The sequence below is a fragment of the Lontra canadensis genome, unplaced genomic scaffold (genome assembly GCF_010015895.1).
Source record: "Lontra canadensis isolate GAN:19392208 unplaced genomic scaffold, GSC_riverotter_1.0 scaffold30, whole genome shotgun sequence".
Taxonomy (NCBI): Eukaryota; Metazoa; Chordata; class Mammalia; order Carnivora; family Mustelidae; genus Lontra; species Lontra canadensis.
The window spans coordinates 15,574,121-15,589,014 of NW_022631024.1; the positions used below are offsets into that span (position 1 = coordinate 15,574,121).

The 14,894-nt window shown below is 59.2% G+C and overlaps 1 protein-coding gene across 1 annotated transcript in view; it reads left to right on the forward strand.

The window, feature by feature from the left end:
- HMCN2 (hemicentin 2) overlaps positions 1 to 14,894 on the forward strand; it is a 144,705-nt gene that overhangs the window by 68,772 nt on the left and 61,039 nt on the right. The window contains 15 exon segments of the mRNA XM_032866090.1: positions 1,855 to 2,049; positions 2,602 to 2,732; positions 3,055 to 3,202; positions 3,572 to 3,698; positions 4,874 to 5,028; positions 5,980 to 6,258; positions 7,688 to 7,969; positions 8,627 to 8,735; positions 8,923 to 9,092; positions 9,901 to 10,045; positions 10,433 to 10,539; positions 10,997 to 11,092; positions 11,840 to 12,016; positions 12,820 to 12,977; positions 13,825 to 13,948. Coding sequence (XP_032721981.1) covers positions 1,855 to 2,049; positions 2,602 to 2,732; positions 3,055 to 3,202; positions 3,572 to 3,698; positions 4,874 to 5,028; positions 5,980 to 6,258; positions 7,688 to 7,969; positions 8,627 to 8,735; positions 8,923 to 9,092; positions 9,901 to 10,045; positions 10,433 to 10,539; positions 10,997 to 11,092; positions 11,840 to 12,016; positions 12,820 to 12,977; positions 13,825 to 13,948 — 2,403 coding nt within the window.

The window sequence follows — 14,894 nt, forward strand, 5'->3', positions numbered from 1 at the left end:
TGGTTAGAGCTCATTGAGGGGTTAGATGTTTTGCATTTAAAAACAAGTTCCAGGGTTCAAAACTCGGTGTCCTTCCAGGAGAGCAGCTCTGAAGTCCTGGGACCTGGCATGGCGGGAGGATGGGGGTGGGGTCGGCCACTCCAGAAAAGCTGAGGAGCTGGGGGGAGCATTGTGCGTTGTGGAGTGTGTGTGGCGGGGTGTGTTGTTTGTGCATGTGATGTGTGGTGTATATGTGTGTGGTGTGTATGTGGTAGAGTGTGGCATGGTGTTGGTTGTGTGTGTGTGTGTGTGCACGCACGCATGTGGCGCGTGTGGTCTGGGGGCTGTAGCATGTTTGTGTGGCATGGTGTTGGTGAGTGTGTGTATGTGTGTGTGTATACGTATGTGTGAGCACATGTTGTGGCATGTGTGGCCTGGGGGCTGTAGCGTGTGTGTGGCGTGGGTGGCATGGCGTGGTGTGCATGTGCGGTGCGTGTGCTCACACGTTTGTGCCCACTGTGGGGAGCAAGGCCCCTGTGGCAGGGGTTCCAGCGGGCTCACGGGTGGGTACAGAGCGGGTGACAGGCCCCCTCCCCTCCTGGCGGTGGGCAGAGTTCCAGAACGGGAGGCACAGTGGCCAGGGTGGGGGTGGAGGGCCTGGGGATCCTCCAGAAAGAGGCGACACCTGGGATGCCTGGGGTGTGCCACGTCCTGCTGGCCACCCTAGATCAGAAACCAGCCCTAATGGGGTGGCGCACCACTTCTTCCCCGTGGCTGAGAGTGGAGGAACAATTCAGGGGGCTTGTGTCTGGGGTGGGGCGTGGCATTAGCCCATATGGCTTCGCCCACACTGTGGGTCCCGATGACCAGCGTTGGCCAAGAGGGAAGGGGGTGACGGAGGTGTGAGGGTGCTGTCCTTGGAGTTTGGGGAGTGTCCCCCTCCTATGTGGCTCCAGTGAAGGAAGGAGGGCAGGGGAGGGCCCAGCGCTCAGAGCACTTTGTCCTGACGTCGTCCTGTAGGTCCACAGGGCGGGGGCGTGTGTGAGCCCAGCTCTGCTGTGACCACTGGACGCCGCTGCCTCCTGGGTGTGTGTGGCCCTCAGGAGGCTGGGTCATCCCCCATCACCAATCTGAGGACCCCACTGTGTGCCCGGCCCCAGGGGGGCAGCCGTGTGTTCCCAGTCCTCCGTGTGCCAGGCCATCTCTGCCTGGTGGCAGAGATGGACCTTGGGCAGTGAGTTGTGTCCAAGAAGGGAGTCCGGGGCGGTTGTGGCGCTCACAGTGGAGCTGGGGGGTGACCAGCAGTGCCAAGCCCATGCCTGTGGAGGGACGAGCAGCCCAGCCGCACCGGAGCCTCCCCTTTCCAGCACAGACTGGACAGATGCTGAGTACAGTGGGCTTGCTCATTCAGTTCGAGCCTGCTGTGGGCCGGGCCCTAGGCTTGCGGGGTGGGGTCAGGGAATCAGAGTGAAGATCTTGGCCTTTGTTGGGAGACAGGCGGTAGGCAAAAGAAATCTAAGTAAAAGCATCATGTGCACAGTAGAAAGTTGGGGCTGATTGGCAGAAAGTAGTTGGGCCAGCTCACGGGGCCAGGAGTATGAGTCCAGATGATGGGACCTCTTTGAGAGGGGAGCTGGGAAGAGGGCTCTGGCCCCTTGCCTGTGGCCCTCAGGTCCCTGGGATACCAGTGGACCTGCAGCATGGGATGGGAGGCAGTGGACATGTGGGCACTCCTGCCAGGCTAGGGGCGAGGAGGCACTTGGAATCACCGCCGCAGGGTCAGTGATGTTTGCACAAGGGAGGGGGGCGGGAATGTGTGTACAGAGGGGAAGGAGGAAAGAGCACTCATGCTGATGACTCCATGTGCCCTGCCAGGGACACCCAAGCCACAGGTCACGTGGCGGAAGGGTCCATCCTTGGAGCCCCTGCGTGGCCGGCCGGACCTGGAGGTGCTGGATGAAGGCTCCCTGTTTCTGGCCTCAGTTTCTCCCACTGACAGCGGAGACTATGAGTGCCAGGCCACCAATGAGGCAGGCTCCACGTCCAGGAGAGCCAAGCTGGTGGTCTACGGTAAGCACGGACCCCAGAGCAGGGGATGGCTTGTATATACTTTCCAGTGGTGCCCCAGGATGCCCAGGTAGGGCGGCGCCAGCTCCCCAGGGCCTGAGAGCTCACGGTGGGGCAGGCTGTGAGCCACCCTAGCTTGCTCTGTGATGACTTGCCTGGGAGGTTTGTTACAAAGATAGACCCAGGCCTCACCTTCAGAGATTACGACTCCGGGGTCCCTCCCAGGTGACCGTAGCAACAGGTTAGAAGTAGAACCAGATGGGTCTGGGGGCTCCAGCACCTTGCAAAGCTGAATGTCAGAGAAAGTGGCACAGTGTCTGGGAACAACTGGGGTGTGCAGGTCCCAGGGTGGGCTCTGCGGGTCCCAGGGTGGGCTCTGCGGCATTCTCAGGTCCACGTCGATCCTGGTGGCCAGATCAGAAACTGCGGTGAGACCCCAGAATCTGGGGAAGGGCAGTCTGCCCGTCCAGGCCAGGAAGAGTGGCCCAGATGGGATCTGGGTAGCCCTGACCCTCCGGGGAGGGGACAGCTTCTCTGCTTCTCTTTGCTCCCAAGTGCCCCCTAACATCCGGGACGACGGGCGGAGGGCCAATGTGTCAGGCATGGCCGGGCAGTCCTTGACTTTGGAGTGTGATGCGAATGGCTTTCCAGCCCCTGAGATCACGTGGTTCAAGGATGGGCAGCCGGTGGGTGTCCTTGGGAGGTTGGTGGGGGGAGGCAGGCTGTGGGTGGGATTTGGATAGGGTCTGGTCCTTCTGAATGGGTTTTTGCATATGCCAGGTGTGGCAAGGGGATGTGACAGGGGTTTTGGGGAATGCGCTGGACAGTAGAGGCCTGCGTTCCCACAAGGAAGCCTGGGGAGCTGCATGGTGGAGGGGGCATGGCACTGTTATCAGAAACCCCAGGTTCCAAGTCACCGACCAGCTCCCTGGGCCTCAGGTTCTTACTGCTGATGTCAGGGAGTAGCCAGACCCTTCTCACCAGCTCCCTCTGGCCTCTCCTGCCCAGATCCCCAAGACAGGCAGTCACCATCTCCTGGACAAGTCCCGGGCCCTCCACTTTCCCAGGATTCAGGAGGGTGACTCCGGCCTCTACTCCTGTCGCGCGGAGAACCAGGCAGGAACCGCCCAGAGGGACTTCAATCTCCTTGTGCTCAGTGAGTGACTGAGCCCCTACCCTTTTATGGAGGCTGGGGAGGAGGGGGACTTTGCCTGCTGAGTGTCAGGGACACAGAGGGACCCACGACAGATCCTGTCCCTGTCCTCACAGAGCTCTCAGTACAGACACTAGACAGTCACATGATTAACCCTGTAATTAGTGTTGTGTTATGTGCTACAAAAAAGCGATACAGGCTGCGAGAAAGTACAGAGCAGGGTCCCGATCCAGCCAGGGAGCTTTGAGTGAGGGACGGATGAGGAGGGAAGGGTGCACCAAGCTGGGGACCCACACAGACGAAGGCCTACCACAGGGCCTTTGCCTGTGCAGGATTTAAGGAGTTTTCTCCCCTCTACCCCTTGACACCCAGTCCCTCCTTCCGTGCTTGGAGCCGGGGCTGCCCAGGAGGTGCTGGGCCTGGCCGGTGCAGAGGTGGAGCTGGAGTGCCGGACCTCGGGGGTCCCTGCACCCCAAGTGGAATGGACCAAGGACGGGCAGTAAGTGGTCTTCCTGGTGCATGGCATGGGGGTGGTGCCCAGGCGGGGGCTGGGTGGAGGGGGGCCTTGGGGAGGGCAAATTCGAGTGAGGAGGACTGACAGGCATCACACGTGCCACCCAGGACCCAGGCAGCAGAGGGCAGCATGGGACACCTCCCGCCCCCGCCTGCCATCACCCAGGGGACACTCCTCTCCCCCCGCCCCCCCGCAGGATTTTCTTATTACTTAGCCAGTGTTGCTTTTTGTTTTTAACTTTTTTTTTTAGGTAAAATTTGCAAAATATAAAATCAACCATTCTAAAGGGCACACTTCCGTAGTATTTAGTGCAGGCACAGCGGGCACACCATCGGTCCCCTTTCTCTAGTACCAGAATGTTTCGTCATCCCAAAAGGGGACTCCAAACCGATCAGCCTCTGGCAACCACTACTCTTCTTGCTATATCTGTAGATGTGCCTGTATTTCAGATTAATTCCCTGCAGTCATGGAGTACATGTCCTTCTGTGCCCAGCGTCCCTAACTTAGCACGCAATTCTCGGGGTTCGTCCGTGCTGGAGCAGGGAGGGGTACAGGCACATCTTGGAGATGCCGCGGCTTCAGCTCCAGGACACTGCGAGAGAACAGATATCGTGATAGAGCAAATCGAATGAATTTTTTCATTTCCTAGTGTGCATGAAAGTCACGTGACATTCTCCTGCAGTCTGCCGAACTGCAACAGTATCATGTCTAAAAAACAATGTACCTGCTTGGGGCACCTGGGTGGCTCAGTGGGTTAAGTGTCTGCCTTCAGCTCAGGTCATGATCCCGGGGTCCTGGGATCGAGCCCTGCGTTGGGCTCCCTGCTCAGCGGGGAGCCTTCTCCCCCCACCCCCGCCTGCCTCTCTGCCTACTTGTGCTCTCTCTCTGTCAAATAAATAAATAAAATCTTGAGAAAACAACGACAAAAAAATGGAAAAAAAAAATAGTGGATTGCTAAACAATGCCAACCATCATCTGAGCTCTCAGCGAGTCGTCCTGGGCCTATACTCACTGAATAACATTCCACTGTAGGCACTCCTCTGCAGACGGGCACTCTTTCCAGCAACTGTGAACCTTTCAGACTCATTTTTCACTAGAGGCAGGCTTCCCTCTGTGCAGCCTAGCCCTAACCGGTGGTTTTCTTGTGACCGCCCTTCCAGGCCTGTCCTCCCAGGAGACCCTCACGTCCAGCTCCAGGAGGATGGCCAGGTTCTCAGAATCACCAGCAGTCACCTGGGGGACGAGGGACGGTACCAGTGTGTGGCCTTCAGCCCTGCTGGCCAGCAGGCTAAGGACTTCAGGCTCAGAATGCAGGGTGAGCCTAGCACCCCCGTCACGGCGGCCCGCTGCACGGTGGCAGGATGGGGCAGAGACAGGGGCCCTGGAGGAGGAGCTCCCTGGTCCAATAAGGCTGTGGGGAGGGACAGGGAATCTGGCCCAGGGCTCCTGAATCCCATTGTCCCCATCCCCAGCTTTTCAGCTTTCCTATTCCCGACCCTGCTTGGGATGATCATTTCTTTAAATCGAGTCCCTTGTCTTACATGGAAACACACTTATTTCAAAGGATATTTGACGTCTCCACTCCAAGTGGGAAGCCAGGGCCTCTGGGCAGTGCCAGCCTGGTTCTCCACCTGGCAGGAGTAGAGGCCAGAATCACCCGCCTGGATCCTGGGAAAGGGGAGGGCCCGGGGCTTGAAAACAAATGCAGCAAGAGAGCACTGATCTAGAAAGTACTAGAAGATTATGTACACCTCTACCAAACCTCGCCTTTCCCTTTGTTGTAATCAGGATGGAAGGAGTTTGGGAAGGGCGGAGCTGTTCCTTCCTGATATCCAGTGCTAGTTTGTGCCGTGCCCACGTGTCCCCCTCCATCGCTGAGGGTGTCACCAGTGGTGAACCCCTGATTTCGGTCATTTTATGGATGGGGAGACTGAGGACACGCAGAGAGGGGAAGTGACCTGTGCCCGGTCACGCAGTGAGTGAGAAGCAGAGTGGGTCTAGAGGCCAGACCTGGGGCTCCTCCAACATCTCCACACCTCTTGTGATGACTGGGTCCCACATCAGCATGTCCCAAGAGGTCTGTTCCCATCTGTCCCCAGACCCTCTTACTGTCCCCATGCCCCAAGCATTCCACACCCTGTGGTAGAAGCTGGTGACGTGTGTAGGGTTTGTGGCCCATGGGTGTGGGATCACCACTCTGGGGCTGGGACTCCAGCCACCTTGGGGAGGCTCTCTGTGACCAGCATCCCCCCATTGTCATTCTCAGCACCTCCCACCATCTGGGGCTCCAATGAGACAAGCGAGGTGGTCGTCATGGAGGGCCACCCTGTACGGTTCTTGTGTGAGGCCCGAGGGGTGCCTGCTCCCAACATCAGCTGGTTCAAGGATGGGGCCTCCCTCCCGCTCAGCGCTGAGGCTGTCTACACCAGGGGCGGCCGGCAGCTGCAGCTGGGGAGGGCCCGGGGTGTAGATGCTGGCACGTACACCTGCCAGGCCAGCAACCCTGTGGGGGTCACAGAGAAGAGTACCAGGCTGGAGGTTTATGGTGAGTGGTGGGGGCTGCAGCAGGGAGCAGTCTGCTAGGGTGGGGGTGGGGGACTGTAGGCTATGGTGGGCCTGTCTTCAACAGTTGCAGAGGGGGCGCAGCCAGAGGCCCAGGATACTGAGACTAAGGAGTTACCAGGGAGAATGGCTATCTGGGCTTATCCAGCTTCCCTCACCCAGATGGGCAGGATGCTGAGGCCAGAGGCGGAAGGGCTTGTCTGGGGGGCCCAGGCAGAGCCAAGCAGAGAATTCATGTTTCCCTCTGGGGGTACCGCTTTTCACTGCTCTTCAATGAATAATTAACCACTCTTTGTTAATCACTCACTGTGAGCTGGGGCCCCTGGGGCTTTTCACAGCATCAGCTCATTTCATCAGGGTTCAGAGCACTGGGCTCTTGTCTCCCTGTCTCACACTTACCCAGGAGTACAGGGGGTTCTGGGAGGGGGGAGGAGAGGCTGGCTGAGGGTCACTTGCTAGAAGGTGATTCGACCTGGTTCGCGGTGTGCGCACAGGGGGTCTGATTGTGTATCTTGTGTTGTTGACCTGGGTGTAGACCCACCTGGGGAGGGCTGGGCTCTGAGTGGGGGTGGGGGGAACTGAGTGTAAGTGGGCAGGCATGGGGTCTGAGACCCAGAATGCAGGCCGGTGCGATCATCCCGGCCCCTGGAGAGGACCCAGCTCCGGAGCTCTGGCCCCTGAAGGTGTGGAGGCTTGGGGGCCGGGGCCATGGGGATCCCGAAGGGAAATTGGGCTGCGTGGGGTTCACCAGCAGCTGCTGAGGATCCGCCCAGCTGCCATCTCGGGGACTGTCACTTGGGGATCGGAGGACCTCCTGGAAATGCATTTTCCTACAGTTTTCGAAGGGGCTTGTGACTAGACAAGACAGAAAGGCTCATCCCAGGCAGTCGTGTCCCCATGGCCCCTGGTGAAGGCTCTGTGGTCTCTGCAACAGGGGGCCCCTCCGGGGGGGAAGAGAGAAGTCCCCCTCCGGCTACCCCCTTGGCCATTGAGGGCTGAGCCCCAAAAGACCCTCTGGACTTGGCCTGCCCCCAGCATCCACTTCCTCAGACCAGGGAAGCGACCTGAAGGAGCAGCAGTGCTAGTCTCGGGCCCTGGGGTGCCCATTGTTTTGAGTTCCACGGAAATAGAGACCGACTGTGTGCAGCCACAGAGGCATTCAGAGACGTGCTCTTGTTCTGCTCTCTGCGAGGCTCGCAAGGATGGCAGGGTTGGAGAGAAGAGGCAAGCCGTGTTGGGGGAGGGATGTGGCCCAGGGCAAAGGGAGGGAGAGAATGCTTCCAGCCAGAGGCGGGGAGCAGGTGGTCGGTCCATGGGAGGTCAGTCAGCAAGGGGCTTACGCTGGCCTGCTGGGCGGAGAGCAGACAGGTGTCCCCCTCTGGTCCCTGAGCAGTCCCCTGCTTCTTCCCCAGTCCCACCCACCATCGAGGGTGCTGGAGGGGAGCCTCGTGTGGTGAAGGCCGTGGCTGGGAGGCCCTTGGCGCTGGAGTGTGTGGCCAGAGGCCACCCACCCCCCACCCTCTCCTGGTACCGCGAGGGGCTGCCCGTGGCAGAGAGCAACGAGACGTGGCTGGAGGCGGGAGGCAGCGTGCTGAGCCTGGAGAGCCTGGGGGAGGCGTCCGGAGGCCCCTACAGCTGCGTGGCCAGCAGCCCTGCTGGGGAGGCCGTGCTGCAGTATTCCGTGGAAGTACAAGGTGCGCTGGGGACTGTCCCCCCTGAGTCACCCGGGCTGTGGACCGCTCTTCTACACCCACTGTGTGTGGGGGCCTGCCGCCCCTGGGGGATGCAGGGTGGTGAAAGCCCAGTGTCCCCATATTGCTAGGGGACAGACGAACACACAGACCTGGGCTGGAGGTCCCGCAGAGCTCCGAGGGGGTGGAGTTGAGCCCTAGGATCAGGCTTCCTGTTCCTGCCAGGGGATCCTGAGCCAGGTCGCTTGGGACAGGTCCCCACTCTGCTTCCAGATGCTCTTGGTCAACGGGCCAGACATTGGACTCCCTGAGGCCCAGAGCTGGGCTGTGTGGGCTCTGGTTCCCGGGTGAGATGGGCCTTTGCCTGTTTGCTTCCATTTAACCGACGTCTCTCAGGCATTGCCTCTGGGCCAGGCCCATGTGGTATTGGAGACAAAGCAGAGGACAAGGCAGACGAGACTCCTGAGGCCTCGGTCTGGTGGGGAGACAAACATTTAATGAACAGGCTAAGCCTGTGGGGAGACCAGAAGGACCACTCATCCCGTGGTCCCAGAAGGCCTCCGGGGGACTTGAAGGGTGAGGTCTGGGTCTTGCTTGGAAGGCGCTGGGGACCTGGGTTTGCCCAGCCCCAAACTCTCAATGCTGGGCCCTGCCCTCCAGTGCCCCCACAGCTCCTGGCGGCTGAAGGCTCAGGCCAGGTGACCGCCCTCGTGGGACAGCCCCTGGAACTTTTCTGCCAGGCCTCAGGCTCCCCCGTGCCTACTCTGCAGTGCGTATGGGGCGGTGGAGACCAGGGCTTGGGTGCGGACAGGCAGAGGCAGCATGCTGCGGGGTCGGTGGGGATGGGAGGCACCCCCCTGCCCAGGAGTATGAGGGAGGCCACAGAGCTGGGGAGATCCTGCCCACCCTGCCCTCCCTGGCCCCAGGCCGAGCGACACGTCCCCCCCCCCACTCAGGTGGCTGCAGAACGGCCGCCCGGCCGAGGAGCTGGCTGGGGTGCAGGTGACCTCACGGGGGGCCACGCTGCGCATCAGCCACGTGGAACTGGGCCACGCCGGCCTCTTTGCCTGCCAGGCCACCAACGAGGCGGGCACCGCTGGGGTAGAAGTGGAGCTGTCAGTGCACGGTGAGGGGGCACGGGGACCGCCCGAGATGCCGGGGGCGGGCAGGGCCCGACGGCCGCGAGCATCCGTGCCCTTGGCGGCCGGGCGGGTGTGGGAGGGGCCCGGGCTGGTCTTCTGTAGACGGCGTTTCTGTGCGTGACTTTCCAGCTTCCCAAAGAGACACAGATGTAAGAGGCGGGCCTTGGCCGCTCCCTGGGTGTCATGCGTCCTGTCCACAGGCCCTCACTCCCCTCCCCAGCCCGCCCTCGCTCCTCTCGCTTTCTTCCCGCTGACCCCGTTGAACTTCAGTCAGTTCTTTAAATACATCAGCTTTCTCACCTCCAAGCCTGCAGACACTCTGTCCTCCGCCCGGAATAGTCTCCCTCTTCCACTTTGCTGGCCTAGCTCCCCGCGTCTTTTTCAGGTCTGTCTTCAAACACCCCTTCCTCCAGGAAGCTCTCCCGGATTCCACTGTGGTCCTGATCTGCCCTGCCTAACGTGCCACCCGCTGTGTTATAAAATGGCCCGTTGTGTTGTCCATGTCCCCTGCCCAGCTCTGGGAGGCGGCACTGTAGTCCCTGGTGCAGAATAGAGGCTCGAGGCACACGTGGTAGATGGGTAGGAGAATTTTAAAGGGGAAGACCTACTCTGCTGACTCCTGGTCTGGTGCTCTCCCCCTAAGCCAGGCATCTGTTGAGTTGAGTGGACAGAGGCCAGAGGCTGGCCCTGTAAGGATGTTTGCTACTCCCCAGGTAGTGAGGGGAAGGCTGGGTGCTCACTGCACCCGTCCTGACCCTGACCTGGGCTCTCCCTGCCTCTCCCCCTGCCCAGAGCTCCCACTGGTGGCCATCGTTGGGGGCGACAATATCACAGTCCCTTTCCTGCAGCCTGTGACCCTCCAGTGTGTGGGGACTGGGGTACCCACCCCAAGTCTCCGCTGGTGGAAGGATGGGGTGGCCCTGGCAGCCTCGGGGGGGGAAACTGCAGGTACGTTCAAGGACCCCAGGGCTGGTGGGGCAAGAACACAGGAGGAGGGGTCACTTTTTAGAGGTCCTGGTGACCCTGAGGGGGGGCCCTGGTAGCCTGGGGGCAGGATGAGCACTGGGTGGTGGGCCTGAGGAGGAGAGGGGGTCCTAGATGGCTTCAGTATCAGAGGGATATGGGGGAGAAGGGAAGTCCCTCCGGAATCTGAATGCAGAGGCTAGAACTCCACCCCCAGAGCCGAACTGTCCCCTCGACTTCTTTCTCCCACCGCTGGGGTCTGCAGCAACCTGGCTGCGCCCCACGTCCCAGCATCCCTCTGACCACCCTCCAGTCTGGGGCTCCATGTCCCCACGCCACATTCTCCCATCCCTCTCCCCCCCCACCGGCAGATCGAGAAGGTGGACCTGAACGATGAAGGCTTCTACACTTGTGCCGCCACTAGCCTGGCCGGCGAGAGCAAAAGGGACGTGGCTCTCAAGGTGTTGGGTGAGGACAAGGGTGCTTGGTGGTGGGTGATCCTGCGAGGGCCCCTGGGGCTGCCCTGGGGGGTTGGGGGCGGGGAAAGGGATTTAAAAAAACAGCATGTCCTTGTCTGCCTTCAGACTTAACCTTTGCTTGTGTTACTCATTCTTGGGTTCGTTGATGTCCTCCCCGCGTGGACAAATCCCCGGAAGTGTCCATTTCCATCACGCCGGCTATTGGTGGTCCCCACGGCGCTGGGTGCTGGGGCTGTCCCCATTGTGTCCTGCCGTAAAGATCGCAGGCCAATGTCTTTGTTCTTGTGAGGGTTCAGGAGCAGGCTTCCTTCCTCAGGGGATGAGCCATCTGGGGCTTTTATTGCCCAGACCCTTTGGGAAGGCCAGGGAGGGACACCAGGGGTGGCTGGGAGGAGTTCCCTGGAGGCCACATCCACCAAAGATGGGGCTCTCCTTGTCTCCCCTAGTGCCCCCCAACATTGAGCCGGGCCCGCTGAACAAGGCAGTGCTAGAAAATGCCTCAGTGACCTTGGAGTGTCTGGCTTCGGGCGTGCCCCCTCCTGGTAAGACCCTTCCTCTGGGCTGAAAGCCATCCCCAAGCCGGGCCCGGCTCCCCATCCGGTGAGGCTGGCTGGTGCCCCAGGCTCTGCTTGGGCTGTGGACAGAACAGCAAGCTCTCGGGAGGCTTTTCCCCTATTTCCCAAATGTTGCTCTCTTCCATGTCGATATGCCGGTCACCGCCAGGGCCCAGAGCACGTGCACTGGTGTCTGAAGCAAATGTGCGGGGGCTTCTGTTCAGAGTTTGCAACTGCACAGGACTGCCCTGGGGCCAGCTGTCTGAGCTGTTGTTTGTCTGGGGCTCTTCTCTAGACTGGCAGCTGGGGAAAGACCAGGAGCTCCGGGCTGGGTGTGAGACAGGGTGGGTGCTGGCAGGACGTAAGGAAGCTGAGGCTCCATTGGCCCAGGCCTACAAGGGCCTGATTTGGAGTGCACCATGTTTCCCTCTCAAGGTCTCCCTCGTGGTTTCCTGGCAGGGAGAGGAGTGAGGGCGTCGGGCTGGCTTATGACTCTCCCTGCTCCTGGCTGCCCCAGGCTCCATCCCATGGAACTTCCCCCTTGCCCGTGTCCTGTCCCAGACAGCCCTGGCCTGTTCCACCCCAGCCTCCTTCCGGGAGAACTCCAGCTTGCCCTGGTGCCTGAAATAAAGGCACGCGGTGTGGCCTGCCCCGGCAGCCTTCTGTGGGTGCTTGTTATCCGGGCACAGTCTACAGGGCTGGTCGGAGCGCTTGCGTCTCTCTTCTCTCCCCCAGATACCTCCTGGTTCAAGGGCCGCCAGCCTGTCTCCGCCCGGAAGGGAGTGACGGTGTCAGCTGATGGCAGAGCTCTCCACATCGAGCGGGCACGACTTTCTGATGCTGGGAGCTACCGCTGTGTGGCAACCAACGTGGCAGGAAGCACAGAGCTGCAGTATGGGCTACGGGTCAACGGTGAGCTGCCCTGRGACTGCAGGGGTCCTTGTCCTGAAAGTTGTCCTTCCGTCCATTTGTCTGTCAGTCTGTTCATCCATCCGTTCAACCTTCCTTCCATCCATCCATCATCCACCCATCTACCCATTACCTACCCATCTATCATCCATCCATCCTCCATCCAACCATCCATCATCCATCCATCATCCACCCACTCTGTCCTTCCATCCATCCATCATCCACCCATCTACCCATTACCTACCCATCCATCATCCATCCATCCATCCATCCACTCTCTGTCCTTCCATCCATCCATCATCCACCCATCTATCCATTACCTACCCATCTATCATCCATCCATCCTCCATCCATCCATCCATCATCCATCCATCCATCCACCCACTCTGTCCTTCCATCCATCCATCCATCCATCCACCTATCATCTCTCCTTCCTTCCATCCATCCATTTATCCCTTATCTCTCTATCCATCCATCAATCATCCTTCCATCAATTCTGCCCAGGGATCCTCAGCCTTGTTACCCCTTGCCATCCCCATAATAATCACCTCATGCTGACCAGAAGACCCAAGTTCAAGTGCTACTTCTGTCACTTTCTAGCTGGTCAGCCTTGGGCAGAAGGTTGTTTCCCATCTGTAGAAGCCTCGTGGTGGTATTATAAGGACAAGATGAGCACCCTGAGAGCTATGGAGTGATGTACCCATGTTGGGAGTGGCAGTCCCTGCACTTTTGTTTGTGGCTGTGTGTTCCATGGGGTGCCCCAGCCAGGGGCTCACCCTGTGCCTTGTGTCACCCCCACCCCGCAGTGCCTCCACGGATCACATTGCCGCCCAGCCTGCCAGGCCCAGTACTGCTCAACGCCCCAGTCCGGCTGTCCTGTGATGCCACCGGAACCCCCAGCCCCACACTGATGTGGCTGAAGGATGGAAACCCCGTGTCCACTGCAGGGGCCTCAGGCCTCCAGGTCAGCAGGCTGGGCAGCCCTCGCTCTCCTCCCTGGTGCCTCACTAGGTAGCTAGGAGCAGAGGTAGGGCCTGAGGAGCTCCAAGGTGAGGGAGAAGCAGGGGCCACCAAGGACAGGAGGGAGGGAGGAAGGAGGGTGGAAGGAGAGCTGCCAAATGGAGAGTCGAGAGCCTCACGGTCTTCAGAAACACAATGCACGCCCCCAACATGAGCTCTATATGTAATTTTTAAAAAGATTTATTTGTTTATTTGAGAGACAGCATGCGTGGGGAGGAGGGGCAGAGGGAGAGAAAGTCTCAAGCAGACTCCTGGCTGAGCACAGAGCCCGATGCGGGGCTCGATCCCATGACCCCAAGATCATGACCTGAGCCGGAACCAAGAGTCGGATGCTCAACCCACTGAGCTACCCAGGCGCCCCAAGCTGTCCATATATGTAATTTTAAATTTTCTAGTAGCCACATTAAAATAAGTAAAAAGAAATGAAACCAACTTTAATGATGTATTTTAGTTAACCCAAACTATCCAAAAATCTCTTCATCATATGATGAATATAGAAATTATCAGGATATTTTACATCTTTCTTTGTGTCCTGGCTCTTGAAGTCTATTGTGTGTATATTTTATCTTTGGGGTTCAGCCCTGTCTCACTAGCTGTAGCACTGTTCTAGAGGACTCTTCTGGGGCACTGATGTCATTTGCCTACCGGCCAGCAGCGCACCCAAGGTCTGGGCACAGTTCCACATTCCCCTGCACCGGGGGGAGCTCTGGGGTCTGGACCCCACTCGGGCTGGTGTGGGTGCTGCCCCCTGAGGTTCCCAAGCTCACGTTGGCTTCCTCCTGGGGTCGCAGGTCTTCCCCGGGGGCCGGGTCCTCACCCTGGCCAGTGCCCGGGCCTCGGACTCTGGAAGCTACTCCTGCGTGGCCGTGAGTGCGGTGGGCGAGGACCGCAGGGACGTTGTGCTCTATGTCCACAGTGAGTCTCAGGCTCGGGTGCTGTCTGATCCAGGCCAGTGGCTCAAGAAGCTGGGGCTGGGGGCACCCCCACCTCATCCGAAAAGCGAGGGGCCATTGGATGTAGGAGGCACCAGCCTGAGGTTGTGGCTGCCCTCACTGGGGGTCAGGTGGAGGGGAGCTCCCCCATCGTGGGCAGGCGGGCAGGCAGCCGCACAGCCAGGAGCTCCGTCTGTGTTCAGGGAGCAGGCGGAAGGCGCAAGACATGGCAGGAAGAGCACTGAGCCACATCAGGAATCAGATGTCCTCACTGTCCTAGGTCAAAGGGTGTAACTCCTTTCTGGAAAGGCAGTCGGGTGCGTGTTTGGAGCTCGAGTGTCACGGACGTGGGGTTCAAATCCTGCCTCTGTCACTTCCTAGCTCTGTGAGCGTGGGCTACTCACTCTGCTTCTCTGAGCCTCCCTTTCTTTTTTTTTTTTTTTTTTAAGATTTTATTTATTTATTTATTTGGGAGATAGAGAGCGAGAGCGAGCAGGGGGAGGAGCAGAGGGAGAGGGACAAGCAGACCCCCTGTTGAGTGCAGAGCCTGATGCAGGGCTCAGTCCCACAACCCTGAGATCATGACCTGAGCTGAAATCAAGAGCCGGATGCCTAACCAAGTGAGCCGCCCAGGTGCCCCAGAGCCTCCTTTTCCTCATCTGTGAAATGGGGTGAAGACAGCACCTACTTTAGAGGGCCTCATGGGATTCGCTGCCCTCACAAACCACACAGTTACAGTCGCTGCTGTTTTAACAATCTCTCTTACGGGATTTTGTGGAGTGTTTGCCGAGTGTTCGAGAACTCTGGGAAACATAGAGCCGTGGGTGAGGGGATGAGGAAACCATCCATTCTAGCTCTTTCCCTTTGCTGGAGTAAGAGTTAACAGGGATTGGGTGCCGAAGTTCTCACTATGTTTAATCTCACAGAGA